The sequence below is a fragment of the Mustela putorius genome, unplaced genomic scaffold (assembly GCF_011764305.1).
Source record: "Mustela putorius furo isolate JIRA1106 unplaced genomic scaffold, ASM1176430v1.1 tig00000487_pilon_pilon_pilon, whole genome shotgun sequence".
Taxonomy (NCBI): Eukaryota; Metazoa; Chordata; class Mammalia; order Carnivora; family Mustelidae; genus Mustela; species Mustela putorius.
Window position 1 is genome coordinate 2,965,388 of NW_025421399.1, and position 20,292 is coordinate 2,985,679.

Consider the following 20,292-nt stretch of genomic DNA (forward strand, 5'->3'; position numbering starts at 1 on the left):
GACTCCCCAAAGAGCAGGGACCCAGGGACCTAGAGATCATGAACTAAGCCAAAAGCCAAAGGCAGATGGTTACCTGACTGAGCCACCCAGGCACCCCAAAGGTGAAATTTTTGCTCTGCCTGTATACTAATCCAGGCAAACCAGAACAAAAATTCTGGGAAAGTTTTAACATGACAGTGGTTAGAAATAAAAACACTAGTCCATTAACAAAACCAAACACATAAATTCTTTGAAATTCTGTTAATCATATTACCCTGTAAATAATTCATACATTAGTTGGTTATTCCTTCTATGGCATACTCTCTTAACAGATGGTTTATATGTATTGGACTTCTGAATTACAACCTATGAGAACAAAAATAACGTCACACATAATTTGAGGTGAAACTAATAAAACTGAAGCTCTCATTTTTAATCCAAAAGAATTTGGTATACTTAATTTTTTTAATAGACAAAGTGATTTATATAAAGGTGGTTAAAAATTATATATCCTGAATTATACAGGCATCCTTACCACTTGAGTAATCTGCTACTATAACGTTTTGGAGGGTTGGAAATTAATGACTGAAATCCCTATTTTTTTAAAAAGATTTTATTTATTTATTTGACAGAGATCACAAGTAGGCAGAGAGAGAGAGGGAAGCAGACTCCCTGCTGAGCAGAGAGCCCGATGTGGGGCTCAGGGCTCCATCCCAGAACCCTGAAGGCAGAGGCTTTAACCCACTGAGCCACCCAGGTGCCCCTGAAATCCCTATTTTGGCCTAAAATGTCAATCATACTACAGAAGATAGAGTTTAAAATTTGCCCTTTGCAGTATTGAACATTTTAAACATAAAGGATTAGGGGCGCCTGAGTGGCTCAGTGGGTTAAGCCGCTGCCTTCAGCTCAGGTCATGATCTCAGGGTCCTGGGATTGAGTCCCGCATCGGGCTCTCTGCTCAGCAGGGAGCCTGCTTCCCTCTCTCTCTCTCTGCCTGCCTCTCCATCTACTCGTGATTTCTCTCTGTCAAATAAATAAATAAAATCTTTAAAAAAAAAATAAATAAACATAAAGGATTAGCAGCATCTGAATTAAGTGAATAACCTTACTCAAAGCCTCATGAACTGATCTTTTTTTCCCATTTAAACATTAGTTCCGGGGTGCATGGGTGGCTCAGTGGGTTAAGCCTCTGCCTTTGGCTTAGGGCACGATCTCAGGTTAAGACCCCTATCGGGCTTTCTGCTAAGCAGGGACTTCTTCCCCCTCTCTGCCTGCTTGTGATCTCTGTATCTGTCAAAAAAAAATAAAATAAACATTAGTTCAAGTATACACCTAACTGTATAGAGTCCCAGAAGAACTGGCTACTGTTGGACTAAAACAAGTACCCTTCAGGGGTCCATAGATATAACCTGGCTCTGCTTCAGAGACCAAAATCAAGGTGAAAATAAACCAAAAATCCAAAATAAGGGTTAATAAAATAGGCTCTCTCATATGCTATCTGTAGCCACAGCCTATTATTGCTACTGCCATAGAGGACTAAGACTCCAGAAGTACTTGCAAGGACTTCAAAGCCAATTTACCGACTTCCAATACTTGTCCCAATTACAAAGTAATCTTTCTGATCTCCCAATACCCAGCCTCACAGAACTGAGGCAGAGAATTTGATTCTAGGAAGACGTTTTACTTAATAGGTCATATTGGGCTCATAAAAATCTAAAGCAAAATTCAACACATTCTGAAGTGTTCGCACAATTCATTTCCATGGATAGCTGGAAGGAATCAAAATAAATCAGAAAACAGTGATTTAAATAGTTTATTTTTTTTAAAAGATGGTTACTTTTTTTAAAATGCAATGCCACGATTATAGGAGTGTATAGAGGTGACACATCTTTTCCTTAACCAAGCTTTTTACCCTCTACACAAAGGTAAAAATTTGTTAACCTCTTAGTTAATGGTATAAAACAGGTTGGCAAACATTTTCCCTTAAGGGCCAGACAGTAAATATTTTAAGTTTTACAGGCCACAAAGAGGGGTCTGTCACATATTCCTTCTTTTACAACCCTTTAAAAATACAAAACCTATTGCTGACTTGCACCATACAAAAACAAACGGAGCCAAATTTCCTTGGCTGCAGTAGTTTGCCAACCTCAGGTATAAAATACCTATTTTCTGTCTTGTCAGGGAGATTGCTCCCTTCAGGCTTCTTGACAGTCCGCTGCCAGAAGTAGAGAAAGGATTTATTTACAACTGAATGTGGCTTGTGACAAAAGTACAAATGGAGAGTTCCTGCTCACTTGTGACTCTCCCAGGTTTTTCCACTCACTCATTAAATAAATTTGTTGAGCACCCACAATGTACACTCTCAAACATCTTTGTATTAGCAGAGATTTCCAGTGTTTCTTCCTTAGACGCATGGTTCCTGCAGTTTCTTTCAGCCTGTAATTACACATCCTTATACTCATGTTTTACGGCAGATCAGGATTAAAATCTCTACTAACACCCAAGAGGGCTCATGATTATAAAAAATGAATCTAGCTAACAATGATATCCTTTCATCCAATACACATCCTTCAAAATCACAGCCTGGATGAGGAAAAATAGGTAACTATCTCTACATAAAAAGATACTTCTTTCCTCCTATCGGCTGAAACTTAAAATCTCAAATCTAAACATCTACCACATCATCTCTTCTGTTTTCAGTTTGTTGCCATGTTAACATAATATCTGGATCCAGGTAGGGCTCTTCATAAGCTTTCTATTTCATCCATAAAACAATACATTAAGAGGTAAGTACTATTCTCAAAGTACTTTACGCTCCCACATTTCATATCAGAAAAGGAGTGGTCATGATTCTGCTCCTTCAGGATGAAAACCGTAACAGTCAGCTTTCTGAATATTTCTGCTATTTATCCTAGGTGAGGGAAGACTTTTAAAGTGGCCAAAAGGAGCCAGGATTTCAGTATTAAAATATAAAAGTTGCCCCCATTCCAGATCTTTGGTACAGACATCAACTACAATAATCTGATTACCCACACCACAGAGACATGGCACATTTTGTAATTAGAAGTGTTTGTGATTTTCCTTTTGACTGTGTAAACAAAAGGGAAATGCCTTGGGAAACCACTCTGCAATGTTCTCTCATTTCTCTTATTACACATGTGCACAATCGCTTCTCCCTTTGATCAAGTTCATGAGGAGAAAGAATAGAGTGGACCAAGGTTATCGCTTCCGCTCTCCTCTTTGTGTCCTTTTCTTTTCCTTCTCCTTGCGCTCCTGCTTGGCTAGTTTGTCCCTCTCCCTCTGCAGCTTGTCCTGTTCCTTCTTCCTTTGGGACTCATCCCGAAGTGAGTCTCGCTCCAGTTTTCGGGCATTGAGGACATCTTCCACATTGGTGTTTCGGAACAGAGCTACAGGTGAGTTAAGGGATTAGGGTACACGTCACAGTCTACTGTCTTTATTCTCTCTCCACATATGCCTAGTCTTTAAAAAAAAGTCCTTATGGCAATTTATCTTTGGTCTCATGGGATACACTGAAACTATCATTACAAAGGTTTAAAACTAACCCTCAGAATAAAAATCTCAGACTTCTCTAAATTTGAATATTAAAATATTTTAAGAAAATGAAGTTTCATTCCAGAATAAGTACTTAGATCATGGCAGAATATTGTTGGGAGTATCTAGGCTAGTTTTAGTGAATAGAGTATTAATGTAACTGGCAAAAATTTTATGTGCTTGGCACTATTAAAATGCTTGGAAAGAGTTAAATAAGTGTGTAACCTTACTAAACTTTATCAATTTGCTTTTTTTTCCTAGACCACTGAAGCTTAAGTAAAAAACATGTTCTAATAACCACAAACTCTGAATTTATAGAAGATATGAAATAAGTTTAACCAGTTAGAAAATAACTAGCCAAAAACTTTACCCTCCATTTAGGACTTTAAAAACACAGCCTGGGAGGGCCTGGCTGGCTCAGTCAAAAGAGCATATGACTTGATCTTGGGGTCACGGGTTCTAGCCCCACAACAGGTATAGAGATTACTAAAAAAAACAACCTCCCACTCTTAAAACAACTCTTTTTGCTTTGGTGTTTAAAATAAGTCCCCCTGGGCGCCTGGGTGGCTCAGTGGGTTAAGCCGCTGCCTTCGGCTCAGGTCATGATCTCAGGGTCCTGGGATCGAGTCCCGCATCGGGCTCTCTGCTCGGCAGGGAGCCTGCTTCCCTCTCTCTCTCTCTCTCTCTGCCTGCCTCTCTGTCTACTTGTGATCTCTCTCTGTCAAATAAATAAATAAAATCTTAAAATAAAATAAAAATAAAATAAGTCCCACTGACATAACCTCCCCTTCTTGGATAACCCACCATACTTTTCATCTTTAAGAAGGTGGATTTTTTTCTTTTTTAAAGATTTTTTTTATTTATTTGCGAGAGAGAGTGCAACCTTGCAAAAGCAGGGGGAGAGGCAAAGGGAGAGGGAAAAGGACTCCTTGATGAGCACAGAGTCCAATGCAGGGCTCAATCCTAGGACCGAGATCACGACCTGAGCTGAAGGCAGATACTTAACCAACTGAGCCCCTAAGAAGGTGGATTTCTACATTTAGAAGCTTCTCAGGGCACCTGGGTAGCTCAGCCAGTTAAGTGTCTAACTCTTGGTTTTAGCTCAGGTCATGATCTCAGGGCCCTGAGAGCAACCCTTGCATCAGGCTCTGCACTCAATGGGAAGTCTACTTGAAATTCTCTCTCCCTCCCCCTCTGCCCCTTTCCCCTACTTGTGTTCTCCCTCACTCTCAAATAAATAAATAAATAAACTCTTAAAAAAATAAATAAATGAAGCATCTTCTCATAAGTGTCTATTGGTAGGGACTCTCTCTCCTCAGCACTTACTTCCATCTGTCCATAATTTTAGTTTAAAAGTATTTACTGTTTGTGTTCTCTTTCCAAATAATTATACACTCTCTGAAGACAAAGTCAAAATTTCAGTATTATTCAACTTGCTTCTGCTTCTGGGAAACCCAGCACTATACACAGGGAGTATAGATTCTTATTTTCCCTTAGAAATCCTCCCTTAAGAAATCCTTCCTCCGGGGCGCCTGGGTGGCTCAGTGGGTTAAGCCACTGCCTTCGGCTCAGGTCATGATCCCAGGGTCCTGGGATCGAGTCCCACATCGGGCTCTCTGCTCAGCAGGGAGCCTGCTTCCTCTTCTCTCTCTCTCTGCCTGCCCTCTCTGCCTACCTGTGATCTCTGTCAAATAAATAAAATCTTTAAAAAAAAAAGAAATCCTTCCTCCCTTCACAGTAGATGTTAACACGATTTCTTTGGGAAAAGTTCTCGTTAAATTGACTATTAATGGTTATCCTTAAAATGCTGGCCCAAAACAAGATCCTGTTGGTAAAAGGATCCCCCCTCAAAGACAGCAAGATGAAAACTGTTCCTCAAGAGTGCTCAGTGGAGAAACACTTGGGGATGGACAAAGAGAAGGATACATTTATCAGAACCAATGTTCACTGTGGAGGCACATGAGTCATCCTTCTCATCTGCTTCGGTGAGCGTCGTTAAGGAAAGTCGGATGGAAAGCAAAGGCTAGCACATCCCAACCCAGCATCAGAAGACAGTCGGTGAAGTGATGGGCAGGGAAAGCATGCTGAAGAAAAACACCGTCAGAGTGGCAGGGGTAAGCCCAGCCCGGTCATCTTCAGGAATCTCAAGACTGTTCAGAGCTACTGGGAGATCCTTATCTCCCGGAGATGAAAAGAAACTGCCTGGTCTGTGTGGGCTTCCACATTATCTGGCAATGCCAGGGGATGGCAAGAGGACTTCTAAAACAGTGTTTCTCAAAGTATGGGTCCTGGAACTCCCTGGGAACTTGTTAGAAAAGCACCTTCTTGGGCCCCACCCTCGACGTACTAAATCAGACACTGGGGAGCGGGGCCCAGCCATCTGAGGTTTAACAAGTTCTCCAGAACCACCACTGCTTAAAATGTTCTTTTCTAGCCCAAGAAAGAACTACTGGAACCATAGCTCTGCTGACCCTGGCAAGAAAAAAAGTTAGGAGAAACCAGAAGACAAGCTGGCCCCAAAGAGCCTAGGAGCTAATTCCTACACTTGTGATAAGACAGCTAACATTTCTGGTATGAGGTCCCCTATATCAGGCTCCACACGCCCCATTCAATCAGGCCATAAGCTCAGCATCTCCTAAACAAGTTCAAACTCACAGGCAACCAAGCCTGTCCCGGTCAGTAGCAAGTGCCTTTTGCACAGGCCTCCAAATTCCAGACTTCTTCTGTGTTGGCTGGGGATTCAGTCTCACTTTCAATTATGTGGTCACTAGAATATTAAAAAATAAAAAAATAAAAAATTCAAACAAAACTGCTCCAAATTTGGGAATCCTTCATCCAAAAATATCCATATTCTAGTCCCTGTTTTGCCACTAAAGCTATGTATGTCTCTGATCACACAGGCATCTCTAACCGTCATGGTTTCCTTCTCAACTGGGAAAAGCATAGAAAGATAGATTATATGAAGGATACTGTACTGGACAGAAAGGTATTAGACGAATATAAAGAATGACAGCTCTATCTTAAGCTTCTGAAAATACAAGTGGTCCATTATTAAGGCTTTTTTTTTTTTTTTTTTTTTACACCACAGTTTTCAGGAACATACGGATTATGTGGTGAAAAATGTTAAGTCTATTATCAACTCTCCCAATGTCACTCCTCACACCCATGAAGGGCCACAGATCAGAGCCATTTTAGAGGGAAAAATTACACTACAGGGGGAGATTAGTAACTTCTCAAAGCTCACTGTAAACCAGCAAACACGTCGCTCTCAAGCCTCAGGGACTGGTCCCAAGATTCCGAAAAGGATATTCTTCCTCATCTGTCACATCAGCATACTGGGCCAGAAGGGCGGCTTTTCTCTGCTTCTCCTCTTCGGACACCATCCTGGGCTTCACCACAATCTGTGCCTGCTTCTCAATTAGGGTGGCAATGGCCTGTACTTCATCTGGGAGGGGGGAGGGAAGGGAGGGACAACAGGGTTGTATGTGAGAGAGAACAAGCTCACCGAACCACTAGTCCACCCAAATAGTGTGCAGGAAAGACAGCAGCATCTGCTGACTCTTCAGGGCCCTAGGCTTCAAAGGAGGTGCCTTGGGGGCCAATGAGAAAGGCAAGGAAAGGCCACGCAGGCTAGGCTTTAGGTCTTGTATCCATCTCCGATCAGAGCAGCCCTGCTTTTACCTGTTTTATAAATTGAAGTTCTGATGCTTTAAGGGACAAAAAAAAAAAAAATTGACAAGCTCTACATTAGAATCATAGGAAATTCAGCTTCAAGCATGCAACTTTCTCTCCTCTTAACCCAGAAACCTAAGAAGGAATCTAAAATCAACTTATGCTGGTCCTTTTCATAGTGATGATTATGCCAGGTGAAATTCATAAATTATTATTATTTTTTAGGATTTTATTTATTTGAGAGAGAGAGATAGCGAGAGAGGGAACATAAGCATGGGGAGTGGGAGAGGGATAAGGAGGTTCTCCACTGAGCAGGGAGCCCAATGCGGGGCTCCATCCCAAGACCCTGGGATCATGACCTGAGCCGAAGGCAGATGCTTAACCGACTCTGTCGATCTCTGTCAAATAAATAAATAAATAAATCTTTTAAAAAATAAATAAAAATAAAATAAAATCAACTACTAAGTTAACCATTCTCAAAGAAAGGAGGCAACAGTGCCCAGTAGTGGTTTTTATGCCTGGAGTGACATTAGAATCATCCATGTGAGCTTTAAAACAAACAAACAAACGAATGCCTCGATGGCTCAGTCGGTTAAGCCTCTGCCTTTGGCTTGGATCATGATCCCAGGGTCCTGAAATCAGGCCCCACTCAGGCTCCCTGTTCAGCTGGGAGCCTGCTTCTCCCTCTGCCCCATCCTCTGCTCATATTTCTCTCTCCATCTCTCTCTAATAAATAAATAAATATCTTTAAAAAAACAAACAATATGTGGGCCCCACCCCTCAAAGATGTTTCTATAACTGGTCCATGGTATGGCTCCGGCACTGATGTGTGTGGTTTTTTTTGTTTTGTTTTGTTTTATTATGATTATTATTATTTTTTTTTAGATTTTATTTATGTGGCAGATAGAAATCACAAGTAGGCAGAGAGGCAGGCAGAGAGAGAGAGGAGGAAGCAGGCTCCCCGCGGAGCAGAGAGCCAGATGTGGGGCTCGATTCCAGGACCCTGGGATCATGACCTGAGCCGAAGGCAGAGGCTTTAACCCACTGAGCCACTCAGGCACCCCTGATGTGTTTTAAACTGTATAAAGTGGTACTAATGGAAAGCCAAGACTGAGAACCAATGTGTAGATAGTTTAGAATTGCTTTAAGTCTGGCTTTTACAATTTGAGTTTTCTGCAGTTAATCTGTCATTCTAATGGCTGTATTAACACACTTCTCTTTCATTTTAAGGGGTGACACATTTAGCTGAATTAAGCAAAACATCAATCACAACTGTTATGAAATGAAAGTACAGAAAAGACAGGAGGAGGGAATATTTAGTTGGCCGCAAGCCCTGCCATGAAAATCTACAAGGAGTAGTGGAAAGAGGATGAAAAGAAGGAAAAGTGAAAGCCAGAATGAAGGGGACTGTGGTCCAATGAGGTGGGTAACTGGAGAAGGGGAAAAGGAAACCAACGTTCAGTTAAAAAGCTCATGGAAGCTGCCAGGTGTTTACCAGTTCAAATTATCTTGGGCAAAATGAGTAGGAAATGGAGAAAACTCAAAATCCTCTTGCTAACAGCTGTATAGGAAAGGTTGCTGGAATAGGTACTGGCGGTTAGACGGGCAAAAACTCCCAACTCTACCTTCTTTTTTCACTTTGGTGACGACATTCTGACTTTCCGACCATCGTTCCACAATCTCCTTGCAGATGTTAAGAAGCGAATCTTCTTCCTAGTTGAAAAGGTAGACCAATTAATTTCCTGAGAGCCCTCAGCCTGAACAAAGCCCATGCACAGGGCACGGCTCTCCCTCTGGTGATGAGGAGTTCATGGGGAAGGTTTGAGAGCCTTTTTTGAGGCTCAGAAGTAATCCGGCGAGTCTCAGAATCTACACCTGCTAGGTCAAAAGCACCCGCTCCGTCCTGCCAAGCACCAAAGGAAAGGATTCACAGTAACTTAGAACAGTTTTCCTCATGCTTTTGGAGCAAAAACCTGTTGCCGGAGTTAAAACTCTCCTCTGTGAAATCTTCCTTGGCTGACAGATTCAACTCAGTACATTTTCCAGGGTTTATCAACTTTGATGCTGGAACATATCCACGACCTTGGGGACCCCACCACTTTAGCTGATAAATGAGGAGCTGTCTCCTATCTAACCATCCCTCTGTCCATTTCACACAAGCAGACATATTCTGCATGTTTACCAATCCTCCTCCTTAGCACAGTAGAACAAAAGGATGTTGGCTTCAGTGTCCGATGAAGTCAAGCCCCGATCTATGAACGAGTTTCTTAACTTTCTGAGCTTCACATCTTGTCAGGATTTTAGTGAGGATGAATGAGAATGTGTGAAAAACCCCTACCCTGCTTGGCGAAGAAAAGGCATGTCAATCAATCCGAGCATTTCCCTCCATCTTCATTACAGCTACCTTATCGTCTTCATACTCTATCCTCAAAATGAGTTGTTGGCTCAGGTGCCAGGCACTGTTCTCAATACTTTACCTAAGAACTTTTCATTCTTAAAACAATCCCAAGATGTAAGGGCTATTGCTACTCTCAATTTATAGATGATAAAACCAAGGTACAGAGGTTAAGTAACTTGCCCAAGGTCATACAAGTAAAACACACACACACAAATGGATTAAACAGGATTTGAACCCAAGCAGTCTACCTCCAAGCCCATGTTCTCAACCATTATAGGATACCATCTCTCAAAGACAGTAGGAAGGTGTAGAACACATACTTTTTTTTTTTTTTTAAGTAATCTCTATACCCAATGTGGGACTCGAACACACAACTAACCCTGAGATCAAGCATTGCATGCTCTACAAAATGACCAGCCAGGTGAAGCCGTATTTTGGATTTCCTTATTTTGTACCCAACAAAGGATTTCATTCTCTCCCCTGCGTCCTTTAAGCACAAATGACAAACATGCAGAACTTCTCTAGCCCAGTTTCTTTAGTTCATAGACCCCCCCAGCAAGAAAAGCAAAAGAAGACGAAATGAAAGGGAAAGGGAGAGAGGAGCAAAAGAGAAAGGGTGCTCTTGGAGGACAAGGTGGTTTATTCTCCCAGGCTTCACCTAGACCAAAAGCCTTCATCCATCCATTTGTTCATTTATTCACCCACATGGTGCCTGCCATGTTGAAGGCACTAAGATGAGTGATAAGAGATGAATCAGAAACAGCCCTGGCTCTCACGACACTGACAAATTTAGAAAGCTGGTATAGAAATAGCAGCCATAAAATGTAATATCCCAATTAATGTAATAATCCTACTTAAAATTGAAAACTCACTCCCCCATTCCACTCCTGATCTTCTTAAAGTATGTTCCTTTTTTCCTAGCACTTATCATTATAGTACTTATCATAAAGTACTATATAATTTACTGATTAAGTTTTTCTCTGCTAGAATGTCCCCCCATCAGGGCAGGGATTTCTGTTTTGTTCCCCGAGGTATCCCAAGCACTTAGGGCAGTGCTTGGCAGAGAGTAACCTATCAATAAAAACTCAAATCAATCAATCAGTCAACAAAAATGCTACTGGAAGGAGTAAAAAAAGGATAATAAAAAGCTTTGATTAACTGTTATTTGCTCCTGACAAGATACACTGTTCTTGAATCTTCACTCAAATTGTTGTTGACAATTTCTTAATTCCTAATATTGAATCCTAGCCCCATCTGGTGATCGATCTGGCTATGCCTTTTGTTTTTTTCTGGAAAGGGATTTGGTAAAACAGCAGCTTTCATACTGACCGAAAGAAAGTAAGTAGCATTATGAATAACGTGTTTGATATATACCACATTCATTGGCCTTGCTGATCTGTAAAGTTGTTTCTCAGTTGTGTCATGAACCCTGCCTCATCATATAATTCCTGGCCAATTCTTCCCAAAGCCATTTCCTATACAGAAGGGGTGGGAAAACCAAGAGAAAAATTAAGCATAGTGTGTGAATCGGCAGAGCGGGAGGGAAATAAGTCTGTCTACTATAGTTCACGTAAACAAGAAGCAGATATAAAGAGCCAAATCTGGTTCTAGATAACTTTTCTCTTTTCTACCAAGAAACTTAATAGTCTAAGCAAATTCATGCCTGCCTTTATCAGCGACATGCAGTCCTAAATAATGACACAGGAAAAGAACAAGTCAAGGAGCTAGTACCAGTGGGTACCCAACTTATTTCAACTTCTTTTTCATGGAGTCTTTAGAAATTTCCAAGCTGGAAATAAAAACTAACTTAAATTGCTTGTCTCACCCTCCCTCTTTCCCCCTGCCCCACCAATCTGCAATGTCAGCATCCAGGAAAAGAGTTTACTCCATAGCGTTCTATCTCACTGAACACATGAGCTGCATCACAAGCTTTGTTAAAGCTTTCCCGTTTATAGGTCAATCTCACCAGAGCAGGCTTTGGGACTAAAAGGGGGACATAGCCAGAAGGACCTGGGACAGCTGCACCAGTATTATATTTCAACCATCTGCCCAATCATTGAACGGTGTTTCCACCAAGTAAGTGTAACCACAGATGAAGGCAGCAGAATGATCAGGTTGGAAAAGTGGACAGCCTGGTAATTTACCACCTAAACATAGATTAAAAGACACATTTCTGAATTCTTGAATCTCCTTCTAAGCAGCTGGGTACCAAGTTTATCTCTCTTCTTTAAAATTCTGACTTTATATGCCACTTCCCCCAGCAAAAACCGCGATTACTGCATTTCTAAATACTATAAAAGATCAAGCACAGTATTTGCTTCAGTTCCCGCCTAGGCCTAGACCTATACCTAGAGTTTTACTGCCAACTTACCTTTTTTGGACTCTTACCTCCAAAATTGGAACCGAGAGGGTACTTCCTGCAGGCTTTTTTTGTCATGGGACAGCCCTGGGCACTGCCTCCTAAAGAGCACAGACATCCCGGAGCACTTTATTCCCCTCTCTGAACACTGCCAATGGATGGGAATGAAATTGGTCGTTAGGCGTTTATGATAAAACTCTCATTTAGACATTTCAGCGCCTTCGGAAGAACACTCAGCCAGCTCACACACAAGCATCCGAGACAGCCATGTCCCCAAGGAATAAGGGAAAACCATTCTTCTCTATGCACCTGCAACCTCCTGACATCCCCAAACCCTGGTTGGTGAGTAATCCCCTTCTCCCGCGGCCAAGAGCTCAAAATATTCCTCTCCCAGGTGATACCACTAATTGTCTGGGACACCAGGTACGGGAAAGGGGGTACGAAGTACTGACAGGGGCCGCCAGAAAGCTAAAGGAACGTGGCCGGGCTTCTCACCAAGAAAGCAGAAAGGATACCCTGCAGAGCGTCCAGCCTCTCTTCTTCCTCCTCTTCCTGCAGGACACCCAGGATGTAGGCGCCGTAAACGGCTCGGTCCACTCCCAGCGCCTCCAACCGTCCATCCAGCCAGGACCCAAAGGCGGTACTCACGCCATCGCCTTCTCCGGAGGCAGCCGCAGCCACTTCGCTGGGCGCCGCCATCTTGGGGTCAGGGTCCTGCCAGCCTCCAGGGCGCCTACCGCAGTGCCTGACGGGTCGCGCCGCGGGCCCACTGCGCATGCTCCGAAGGAGAACCCACGACCTGGCGCGTGGGGCGGCGAGCCAATCCACCTGCAGTGGTGGGTCTGGGCATTTTGCACCTTCTAAATAGAGAGCCTGCTGGAGTGCGCGCGGTTACGTCATCTCTCAGGAACGCTGGCAGGTGAGTATTCTTAACAGACTCTTTTTTACAGTTGGTTCAGAGAGGTTCGGTAACTTGGCTCAAGTCACGCAGTTACTAACTAAACAGGATTGGAACTCAGCTTAGATTCCGGCACTTCGTCCCACCTCGCGGAATTGCCCTTCCCCGCGCCCTGGTGGGACAGGTACTAAGTCGCCCTCTCCCACACGGCTTTCCAGAGGGAACCGGCTGACTGTCCCGGATGCCCACCGTCTCTATCAACGAGCACCACATTCGCCTTTCCAAGTTCCGTCCGTTTCAAAGCTCAAGCTCCAGAGAACCTTCCCCGGTTCCCTGCAGCCTGTGTTAAGACATCTGCAATGTGCTGCGGTTGCTTCTGTGCATTTAGCAAGTAGTATCGGACATAGTAGGTGCTCAATAAATGATCAGGTAACCTCAAGTCATTTTTCACTCATTCATTCAACACTTAAAACGCTTGTCTGTTTCTGAGGAGCCTTCTCTACTCTTTGCCGGGCTCTGTGCTAAGTTAAGAGCTTTTGATGCATTACTGCTTGTAATCCCCGCAACAACTCTGTGAGGAGATTCTTGTATTAAAGGGAAGGAAACCGAGGCACAAGTCCTACAGCTACAGGAAGCCTAACCAGAGGCCTCTGCACAAGCCTCAGCTGACTCGGAAGCACCTGGCTCCTGGCCAAAATGAATTACCCAAGAACTTAGGTTGGCTTTTCCTGAACTACAGAGAGGCTGGTAGGTTACTGACCTGACTCTTTCATTCACTAAATATTTGAGTACCTACAGCATGGTGTATGTAGCTCCTAGGCTCTGAAAATACAAAGATAGAAATATCACAGAATCTCTGCCCTCAAAGGGACTTCATCAGTCTGGTGGGAACAGGCAGTGTTTAATGACAAGATAGTGAGGTAAATGTTTTCATGGAGCTTTGTCCAATGGTGGTTGTCCAGTGGGGATTGTCAGTTGACAAAAGTTGGGAGCCATTATGACTCAACGGTCATAGTTTGAGGTCAGTACAGAGCCCCCGCAACCAGAAAAGTACCATGAAATTTTGTTAGCTTTTAATTTTTATTTTGAAAGAATTATGGGCTCATGGGAAATTGCAAAAATAGTCCATAGAAACCTGTGCATCTTCACCCGGTTTCCTCCAGTGGTACTATCTATATAACTATAGTACAGTATCAAAATTAGGAAATCGGTATTGGTACTATGCACAAAGGTTTTTTTTTTTTTTTTAAGATTTTATTTGTTTGATGGAGAGAAACAGCGAGAGAGGGAACACAAGCAGGGGGAGTGGGAGAGAGAGAACAGACTTTCTGCAGAGCAGGGTTCAATCCCAAGATCCTGGGATCATGACTTGAGCAGAAGGCAGATGCTTAATGACTGGGCCACCCAGGTGCCCCATGCACAAAGATTTTTGAAGGCCTTAGGAACATCTCACAAAACTGAGTGAAGGCTCTTCAGACTCTGTGTTAAAAAAGATACTTGAGGGTGCCCGGGTGGCGCAGTGGGTTAGACTCCTGGTTTCGGCGTCCGTTGTCACCTCAGGGTCCTGACATCCAGCTCCACACTGGGCTGTGCGCTGGGCACCCAGCCTGCTTCAGTTTCTCTCTCCCTCTCCTTCTGGCCCTCCTGCACATTCTCTCTCTCTCTCTCTCTCTCAAATAAATAAATCTGTAAGGATATTTTTTTTTTTATTTGATAGAGAGAGACAGCAAGAGCAGGAGAGGGAGAATCAGGCCTCCTGTGGAGCAGGGAGCCCATTGCGAGGCTCGATCCCAGAATCCTGGGATCATGACCTGAGCCAAAGGCAGACACTTAATGACTGAGCCACCCAGGCATCCCGAGGATTTTTTTTAAAGAGTTATTTATTGGGGCACCTGAGTGGCTCTGCCCTCGGCTCACATCATGATCCTCGGGTCCTAAGATTGAGCCCCAAGTTGGGTTCCCTGCTGGGCAGGAAGCCTGTTTCTCCCTCTCCCACTCCCCTTGCTTGTGTTCCTTCTCTCTCTCTCTGTCAAATCAAAAAATAAAATCTTAAAAAAAGTTAAAAAAGAAATCCTCATTGGCTATTTTATTACAAAAGTAATTGCTTGTGGTTAAGAAAAAAATCATAAAACTGGAAAGGTGACAGAAAGCTTACAGAAAAAAATCAAAATTATTTTTAATCTATAAAAAGATGCTGACCTAAAGTTTTTTAAATATGCAAATTAAACTTGGAATGAGCTACAGTGTTTACTTCTCAGATCAAAAAGGCCGATAATCGGGCGCCTGGGTGGCTCAGTGGGTTAAGCCGCTGCCTTCAGCTCAGGTCATGATCTCGGGGTCCTGGGATCGAGTCCCGCATCGGGCTCTCTACTCAGCAGGGAGTCTGCTTCCTCCTCTCTCTCTCTCTGCCTGCCTCTCTGCCTACTTGTGATCTCTCTCTGTCAAATAAATAAATAAAATCTAAAAAAAAAAAAAAAAAAAAAAAAAAAAAAAAAAAAACCTCTCATCTATTTAAAAAAAAAAAAAAAAAAAAAAAAAAAAAAGGCCGATAATAAGGTACCTGGGTAACTTAGTCTGTCATGCATCTGCCTTTGATTGAGATCATGATCCTGGAGTCCCGGCGTTAAGTCCCACATCAGGCTCCCTGCTCAGTGGGGAGTCTTCTCCCTCTGCCCTTCACCCAGTTTGTGCTCTCTCTTGCTTGCTCCCTCTCTCGCTCTCAAATTAAAAAATAGGTTTTTTTTTTTAAAGAAAAAAAAAGCAATTTTTTTTTTTAAAAGGCACCTGGGAGGTTCATTTCTACTCAAGTCATGATCCCAACATCCTGGGATGGAGCCCCACTTTGGGCTCCCTGCTGAGCAGGGAGCCTGCTTCTCCCTCTCCAGGTCCCCCCACTTGTGTCCCGTCACTCACTGTCTCTCTCTGTCAAATAACTAAATAAATAAAATCTGTAAAAAAAAAAAAAGGCTGATAATATGCTGTCTTGATCTGTGATTGAGTTGCAGGCACTGGAAAATGTGAGAGCAGGAAGTAGATCAGTACAATCTAATTGGAGGACAATTTGAAAAGACCCAGCATTTCTACTTCTGGGAATTTATTATAATACATACATGTGTGCAGAATGACCTATTTATAAGGACATTCATTACAGTGATGCTTATTGTAGTGAAAGGACAGAAATAGTCTCCATTCTGTCCCTGGGAGATGGGCTCAAAAAAGTCACAAAAAGGATGCCTGGGTGGCTCAGTTGGTTAAGCCGCTGCCTTTGGCTCAGGTCATGATCCCAGAGTCCTGGGATCAAGTCTTGCATTGGGCTCCTTGCTCAGTGGGGAGCCTGCTCTCTCTCTGCCTCTACCTGCCACACTGCCTGCTTGTGTTCTCTCTCTCTCTCTTTCTCTCTCTCTATCTCTATCTCTGACAAATAAATAAATAAAATCTTTAAAAAGAAAAAAGTCACAAAAAGGAGTACTGGACAGCTGTAAAAATGGAAGAAGCTCTTAATGTACTGACAGGTAGCAAAACTCAAGCTACATTGTTAAAGAAAAAAGTGAGGCTCAGAACAGTATGTAATGTTTGCTACCAATTGTGTTTGAAAAGAACATGGGGTGGGGGAATATATATATACATTTGTGTCCTTGTATGTGCATAAAATACCTCTGCAATCACAGACAAGGAGTAAGAGGATGGTTGACACTGAGGAGGAGAACCCAGGGAGACTAGTGTCAGTACATCTTGATTTAAAATTATGAGCGGGGCGTCTGGCTGCCTCAGTCAGTTAGGCATCTGACTCTTGATTTGGCTCAGGGTGCTGGGATTAAACCCTGCATCAGGCTCTGCATTCAGTGGGGGGTCTTTCTCCTTCTGCCCCACCCCTGCTCATGCTCCCTTGCTTTCTCTCTCTCTCTCTCAAATAAAATCTTAAAAAAAAAAAAATAAAGGGGCGCCTGGGTGGCTCACTGGGTTAAGCCGCTGCCTTCAGCTCAGGTCATGATCTTAGGGTCCTGGGATCGAGTCCCCCATCGGGCTCTCTGCTCGGCAGGGAGCCTGCTTCCTCCTCTCTCTCTCTCTGCCTGCCTCTCTGCCTACTTGTGATCTCTCTTTGTCAAATAAATAAATAAAATCTTTAAAAAAAATAATAAAATAATAAAATTATGAGCTATTTATTTACCTTACATCTTTTTTTTTCCTTTTCAGAAATAAAACCTACTTGCATACTTTCTCCAATCTCATTTTCTTCCCTTCCTCCCCAGAGGTAAACACTATTTCTGAATTTGGTGTTTATCCTCCTCCGGAATGTTTGAAACATAATATATAATACAACATGTTTGTGTATTTACCCAAACATATATATGTATCTGTAGACAACATGTCACATTATTTTTGCATGTGGGACTTTTCATCCTGCAGTGTGCTTTTTTTCACATAAAATTGTTTAAAATACTTACCCATGTTAATACATGTAGCTTTTATCCATTCATTTATTTTTTTAAAGATTTTATTTATTCATTTGACAGAGATCACAAGTAGGCAGAGAGGCAAACAGAGAGAGGGGAAGCAGGCTCCCCACTGAGCAGAGAGCCTGGTGCGGGGCTCGATCCCAGGATCCTGAGATCATTACCTGAGCCGAAGGGAGAAGCTTTAACCCACTGAGCCACCCAGGCACCCCTTATTCATTCATTTAAACCACTCTTTGCATATCCTAGTTGATCCATTCCTTTGTTGGTAGTCATTTACTTTCCAGTTTCCCAAATACTGCTTCAATTCACATTCTTTTTTTTTTTTTAAGGTTTTATTTATTTGACAGAGAGAGGGCGAGAGAGGGAGCACAAGCACCAGAAGTGGGAGAGGAAGAAGCAGGCCCCCACTGAGCAGAGAGCCTGATGTGGGGCTCGATCCCAGGACCCTGGGGTCATGACCTGAGCCAAAGGCAGACGCTTAACTGACTGAGCCACCCAGGAGACCTCAATTCACATTCTTATATATGTCTCTTTATATGCTTGTGGGAAAGTTTCTCTAGGCCAGTAAGCATCAAACATATATATATATATATATATATATATATATATATATATATATATTTAAGATTTATTTATTTATTTTAGGGGCGCCTGGGTTGCTCAGTGGTTTAAGCCTCTGCCTTCAGCTCAGGTCATGATCTCGGGGTCCTGGGATCCAGCCCTGCATCGGGCTCTCTGCTCTGCAGGGAACCTGCTTCCTCCTCTCTCTCTCTCTCTGCCTGCCTCTCTGCCTACTTGTGATCTCTGTCTGTCAAATAAATAAATAAAATCTTTAAATTAAAAATTTTTTAAAATTTATTTATTTATTTATTTTAGAGAGAGAGAGTATGAGCGGTGGGGAGGGGTAGAGGGAGAGAGAGAATCTCCAGCCCACTCCCCAGAGTGCAGAGCCTGATGCAGGGCTCAATCTCTCGACCCTGAGATCATGACCTGATCTGAAACCATCCTGATAAACAATCCACCACTTAACTGACTGTGCCACCTAGGAACCCAGCATCAAACATATTTTTGCCACATACTCTTAGCAGGAAAAATATTTCACTAGGCATGTCTGATGTATGTATGTATTTGTTTATGAATCACTATAACAAATTAGTATGTCCATCATAAGACATATAAAAAGATAATTATAAAAGGGGAGATTAAAAAGTGAATAATGATGGTTAGCATTTTTTAGCAATAAAGCAATTTACCAAAAAAAAAAGGTTGAAGAGGGGTGCCTGGGTGGCTCAGTCGGTTAAGCATCCAACTCTGGGTTTTGGTTCAGATCATGATCTCAGGGTTGTAAAATCAAGCTCCACGCTGGGCCCTGTGCTCAGTTAGGAGTCTACTTGTCCTCTGTTTTTCCCCCACTCATGTTCGCATGCTATAAAATTCAGCTAAAGTGGGGTGCCTGGGTGTCTCATTGGGTTAAAGCCTCTGCCTTCAGCTCGGTCATGATCCCAGGGTCCTGGGATCAAGCCCCACTTCTCAGCTCAGCGGGGCTCTCTGCTCAGCATGGAGCTTGCTTCCCTTCCTCTCTCTCTGCCTGTCTCTCTGCCTACTTGTGATCTCTGTCACATAAATAAATACAATCTTAAAAAAAAATAAAATTCAGGGACGCCTGGGTGGCTCAGTTGGTTGGGCAGCTGCCTTTGGCTCAGGTCATGATCCTGGCTTCCTGGGATCAAGTCCCACATCGGGCTCCTTGCTCGGCAGGGAGCCTGCCTCTCCCTCTGCTTCTGCCTGCCATTCTGTCTGCCTGTGCTTGCTCTCTCTCCCTCTCTCTCTCTGATAAATAAATAAAATCTTAAAAAAAATAAAATAAAATTCAGCTAAAGTAAATAGAGGGAAATATATGACCTTAAATGAATACACATGCTCTACAAACATAACCAGCCAGGTGCCCCTTCTCTTGTATTTCTGCCTTAAATATATTTTTTCGCCTTAAATATTTGAAGGTTATGTTGTTAGGTTCATACAATACTAGGTTACTTAGTTCCTGGTGAATTATCATCAAGCAGTGACACCTATATCCCTAACAATTCTTTACCTCTTAAAATCAATTTTTTCAAGGGTGCCTGGGTGACTCAGTCATGAGGTGTCTGCCTTCGGCTCAGGTCATGATTCCAGAGTCCTGGGATCAAACCCGGCATCAGGCACTCTGCTTGATGGGAAGCCTGCTTCTCCCTCTCCCACTCCACCTGCTTGTGCCTCTCTCTCACTGTGTCTCTCTCTGTCAAATAAATAAAATCTTCCAAAAAAATCAATTTTGTCAGATTTTAATATTGCTGTATTGGTTTTCTTTGACTGTGTTACCCACAGAGCAGCGTTAAGAGCATGGTGTCTGAATTCAGACTGCCTGGGTTCCCATACCAGCACTAACACTTTCTGGCTGTGTGACTGCAAGTAAGTTATAATCTCAGTGTCCTCATGTGCAAAATGGGCGTAACTAACTACCCACCTCACAGGGGTTTTATGAGGATGAAATTAATTACAATTTTTAGAGCACTTTGAGGGGCACCTGGGTGGCTCAGTTGGTTAAGCATCTGCCTTCAGCTCCCATTATGATCCTGGAGTCCCAGGATTGAGCCCCAGGGCAGGCTCCCTGCTCAGCAGGGAGTCTGCTTCTTCCTCTGCCTCTGCTCCTCCCTGATTGTGTTCTCTCTCTCTCTCTCTCTCTCTCTCTCGCTCACTCTATCTCTCACAAATAAATAAAATCTTTCCCCAAAAAAACATTCTGAATATCATAAAGAAGCGCTACATTGGTATTTATTAAATAAATTAAATATATATGTATATATATCTGCATCCCTTTTCTGTATTTTTAAAGATTTTATTTATTTGAGAGAGAGACAGTGAGAGAGAGCACGAGGGGGGAGAAGGTCAGAGGGAGAAGCAGACTCCCCATGGAGCAGGGAGCCCAATGCCGGACTCG

General features: G+C 42.8%; 2 protein-coding genes across 3 annotated transcripts in view; one reads left to right on the forward strand and one right to left on the reverse strand.

The window, feature by feature from the left end:
- Positions 1-1,778: 1,778 nt before the first annotated feature.
- CCDC43 (coiled-coil domain containing 43) lies at positions 1,779-12,737 on the reverse strand. Of its 2 annotated transcripts, XM_004772520.3 has the most exons (5): positions 12,456-12,737; positions 8,829-8,916; positions 6,841-6,976; positions 5,458-5,516; positions 1,779-3,386 (listed from the first exon to the last, which is right to left on the reverse strand). In XM_004772520.3, exons 1-5 carry the CDS (start codon positions 12,735-12,737, stop codon positions 3,199-3,201), a joined length of 753 nt encoding a protein of 250 aa, XP_004772577.1. In that variant the 3' UTR covers positions 1,779-3,198. The 2 variants fall into 2 exon arrangements, with proteins under 2 accessions (XP_004772577.1, XP_004772578.1); XM_004772521.3 differs by lacking the exon at positions 5,458-5,516.
- Positions 12,738-12,751: 14 nt separating this feature from the next.
- The window catches only part of DBF4B (DBF4 zinc finger B), a 45,265-nt gene continuing 37,724 nt past the window's right edge, over positions 12,752-20,292 (forward strand). The window contains 4 exon segments of the mRNA XM_013045996.2: positions 12,752-12,879; positions 13,077-13,287; positions 13,455-13,605; positions 19,680-19,763. The gene's annotated coding sequence lies outside the window, so the exon portion shown is untranslated.

Excerpts from the sequence above, each read along its gene's own strand:
- CCDC43 (XM_004772520.3), bottom strand. The coding sequence starts at position 12,737 with ATGCGCAGTGGGCCCGCGGCGCGACCCGTCAGGCACTGCGGTAGGCGC. Across the intron at positions 8,917-12,455 it reads GTATCCTTTCTGCTTTCTTG|GAAGAAGATTCGCTTCTTAA; the intron begins GTGAGAAGCCCG and ends CTTTTCAACTAG. Across the intron at positions 3,387-5,457 it reads GAACATTGGTTCTGATAAAT|CTCTGTTCCGAAACACCAAT; the intron begins GTATCCTTCTCT and ends ACTCACCTGTAG.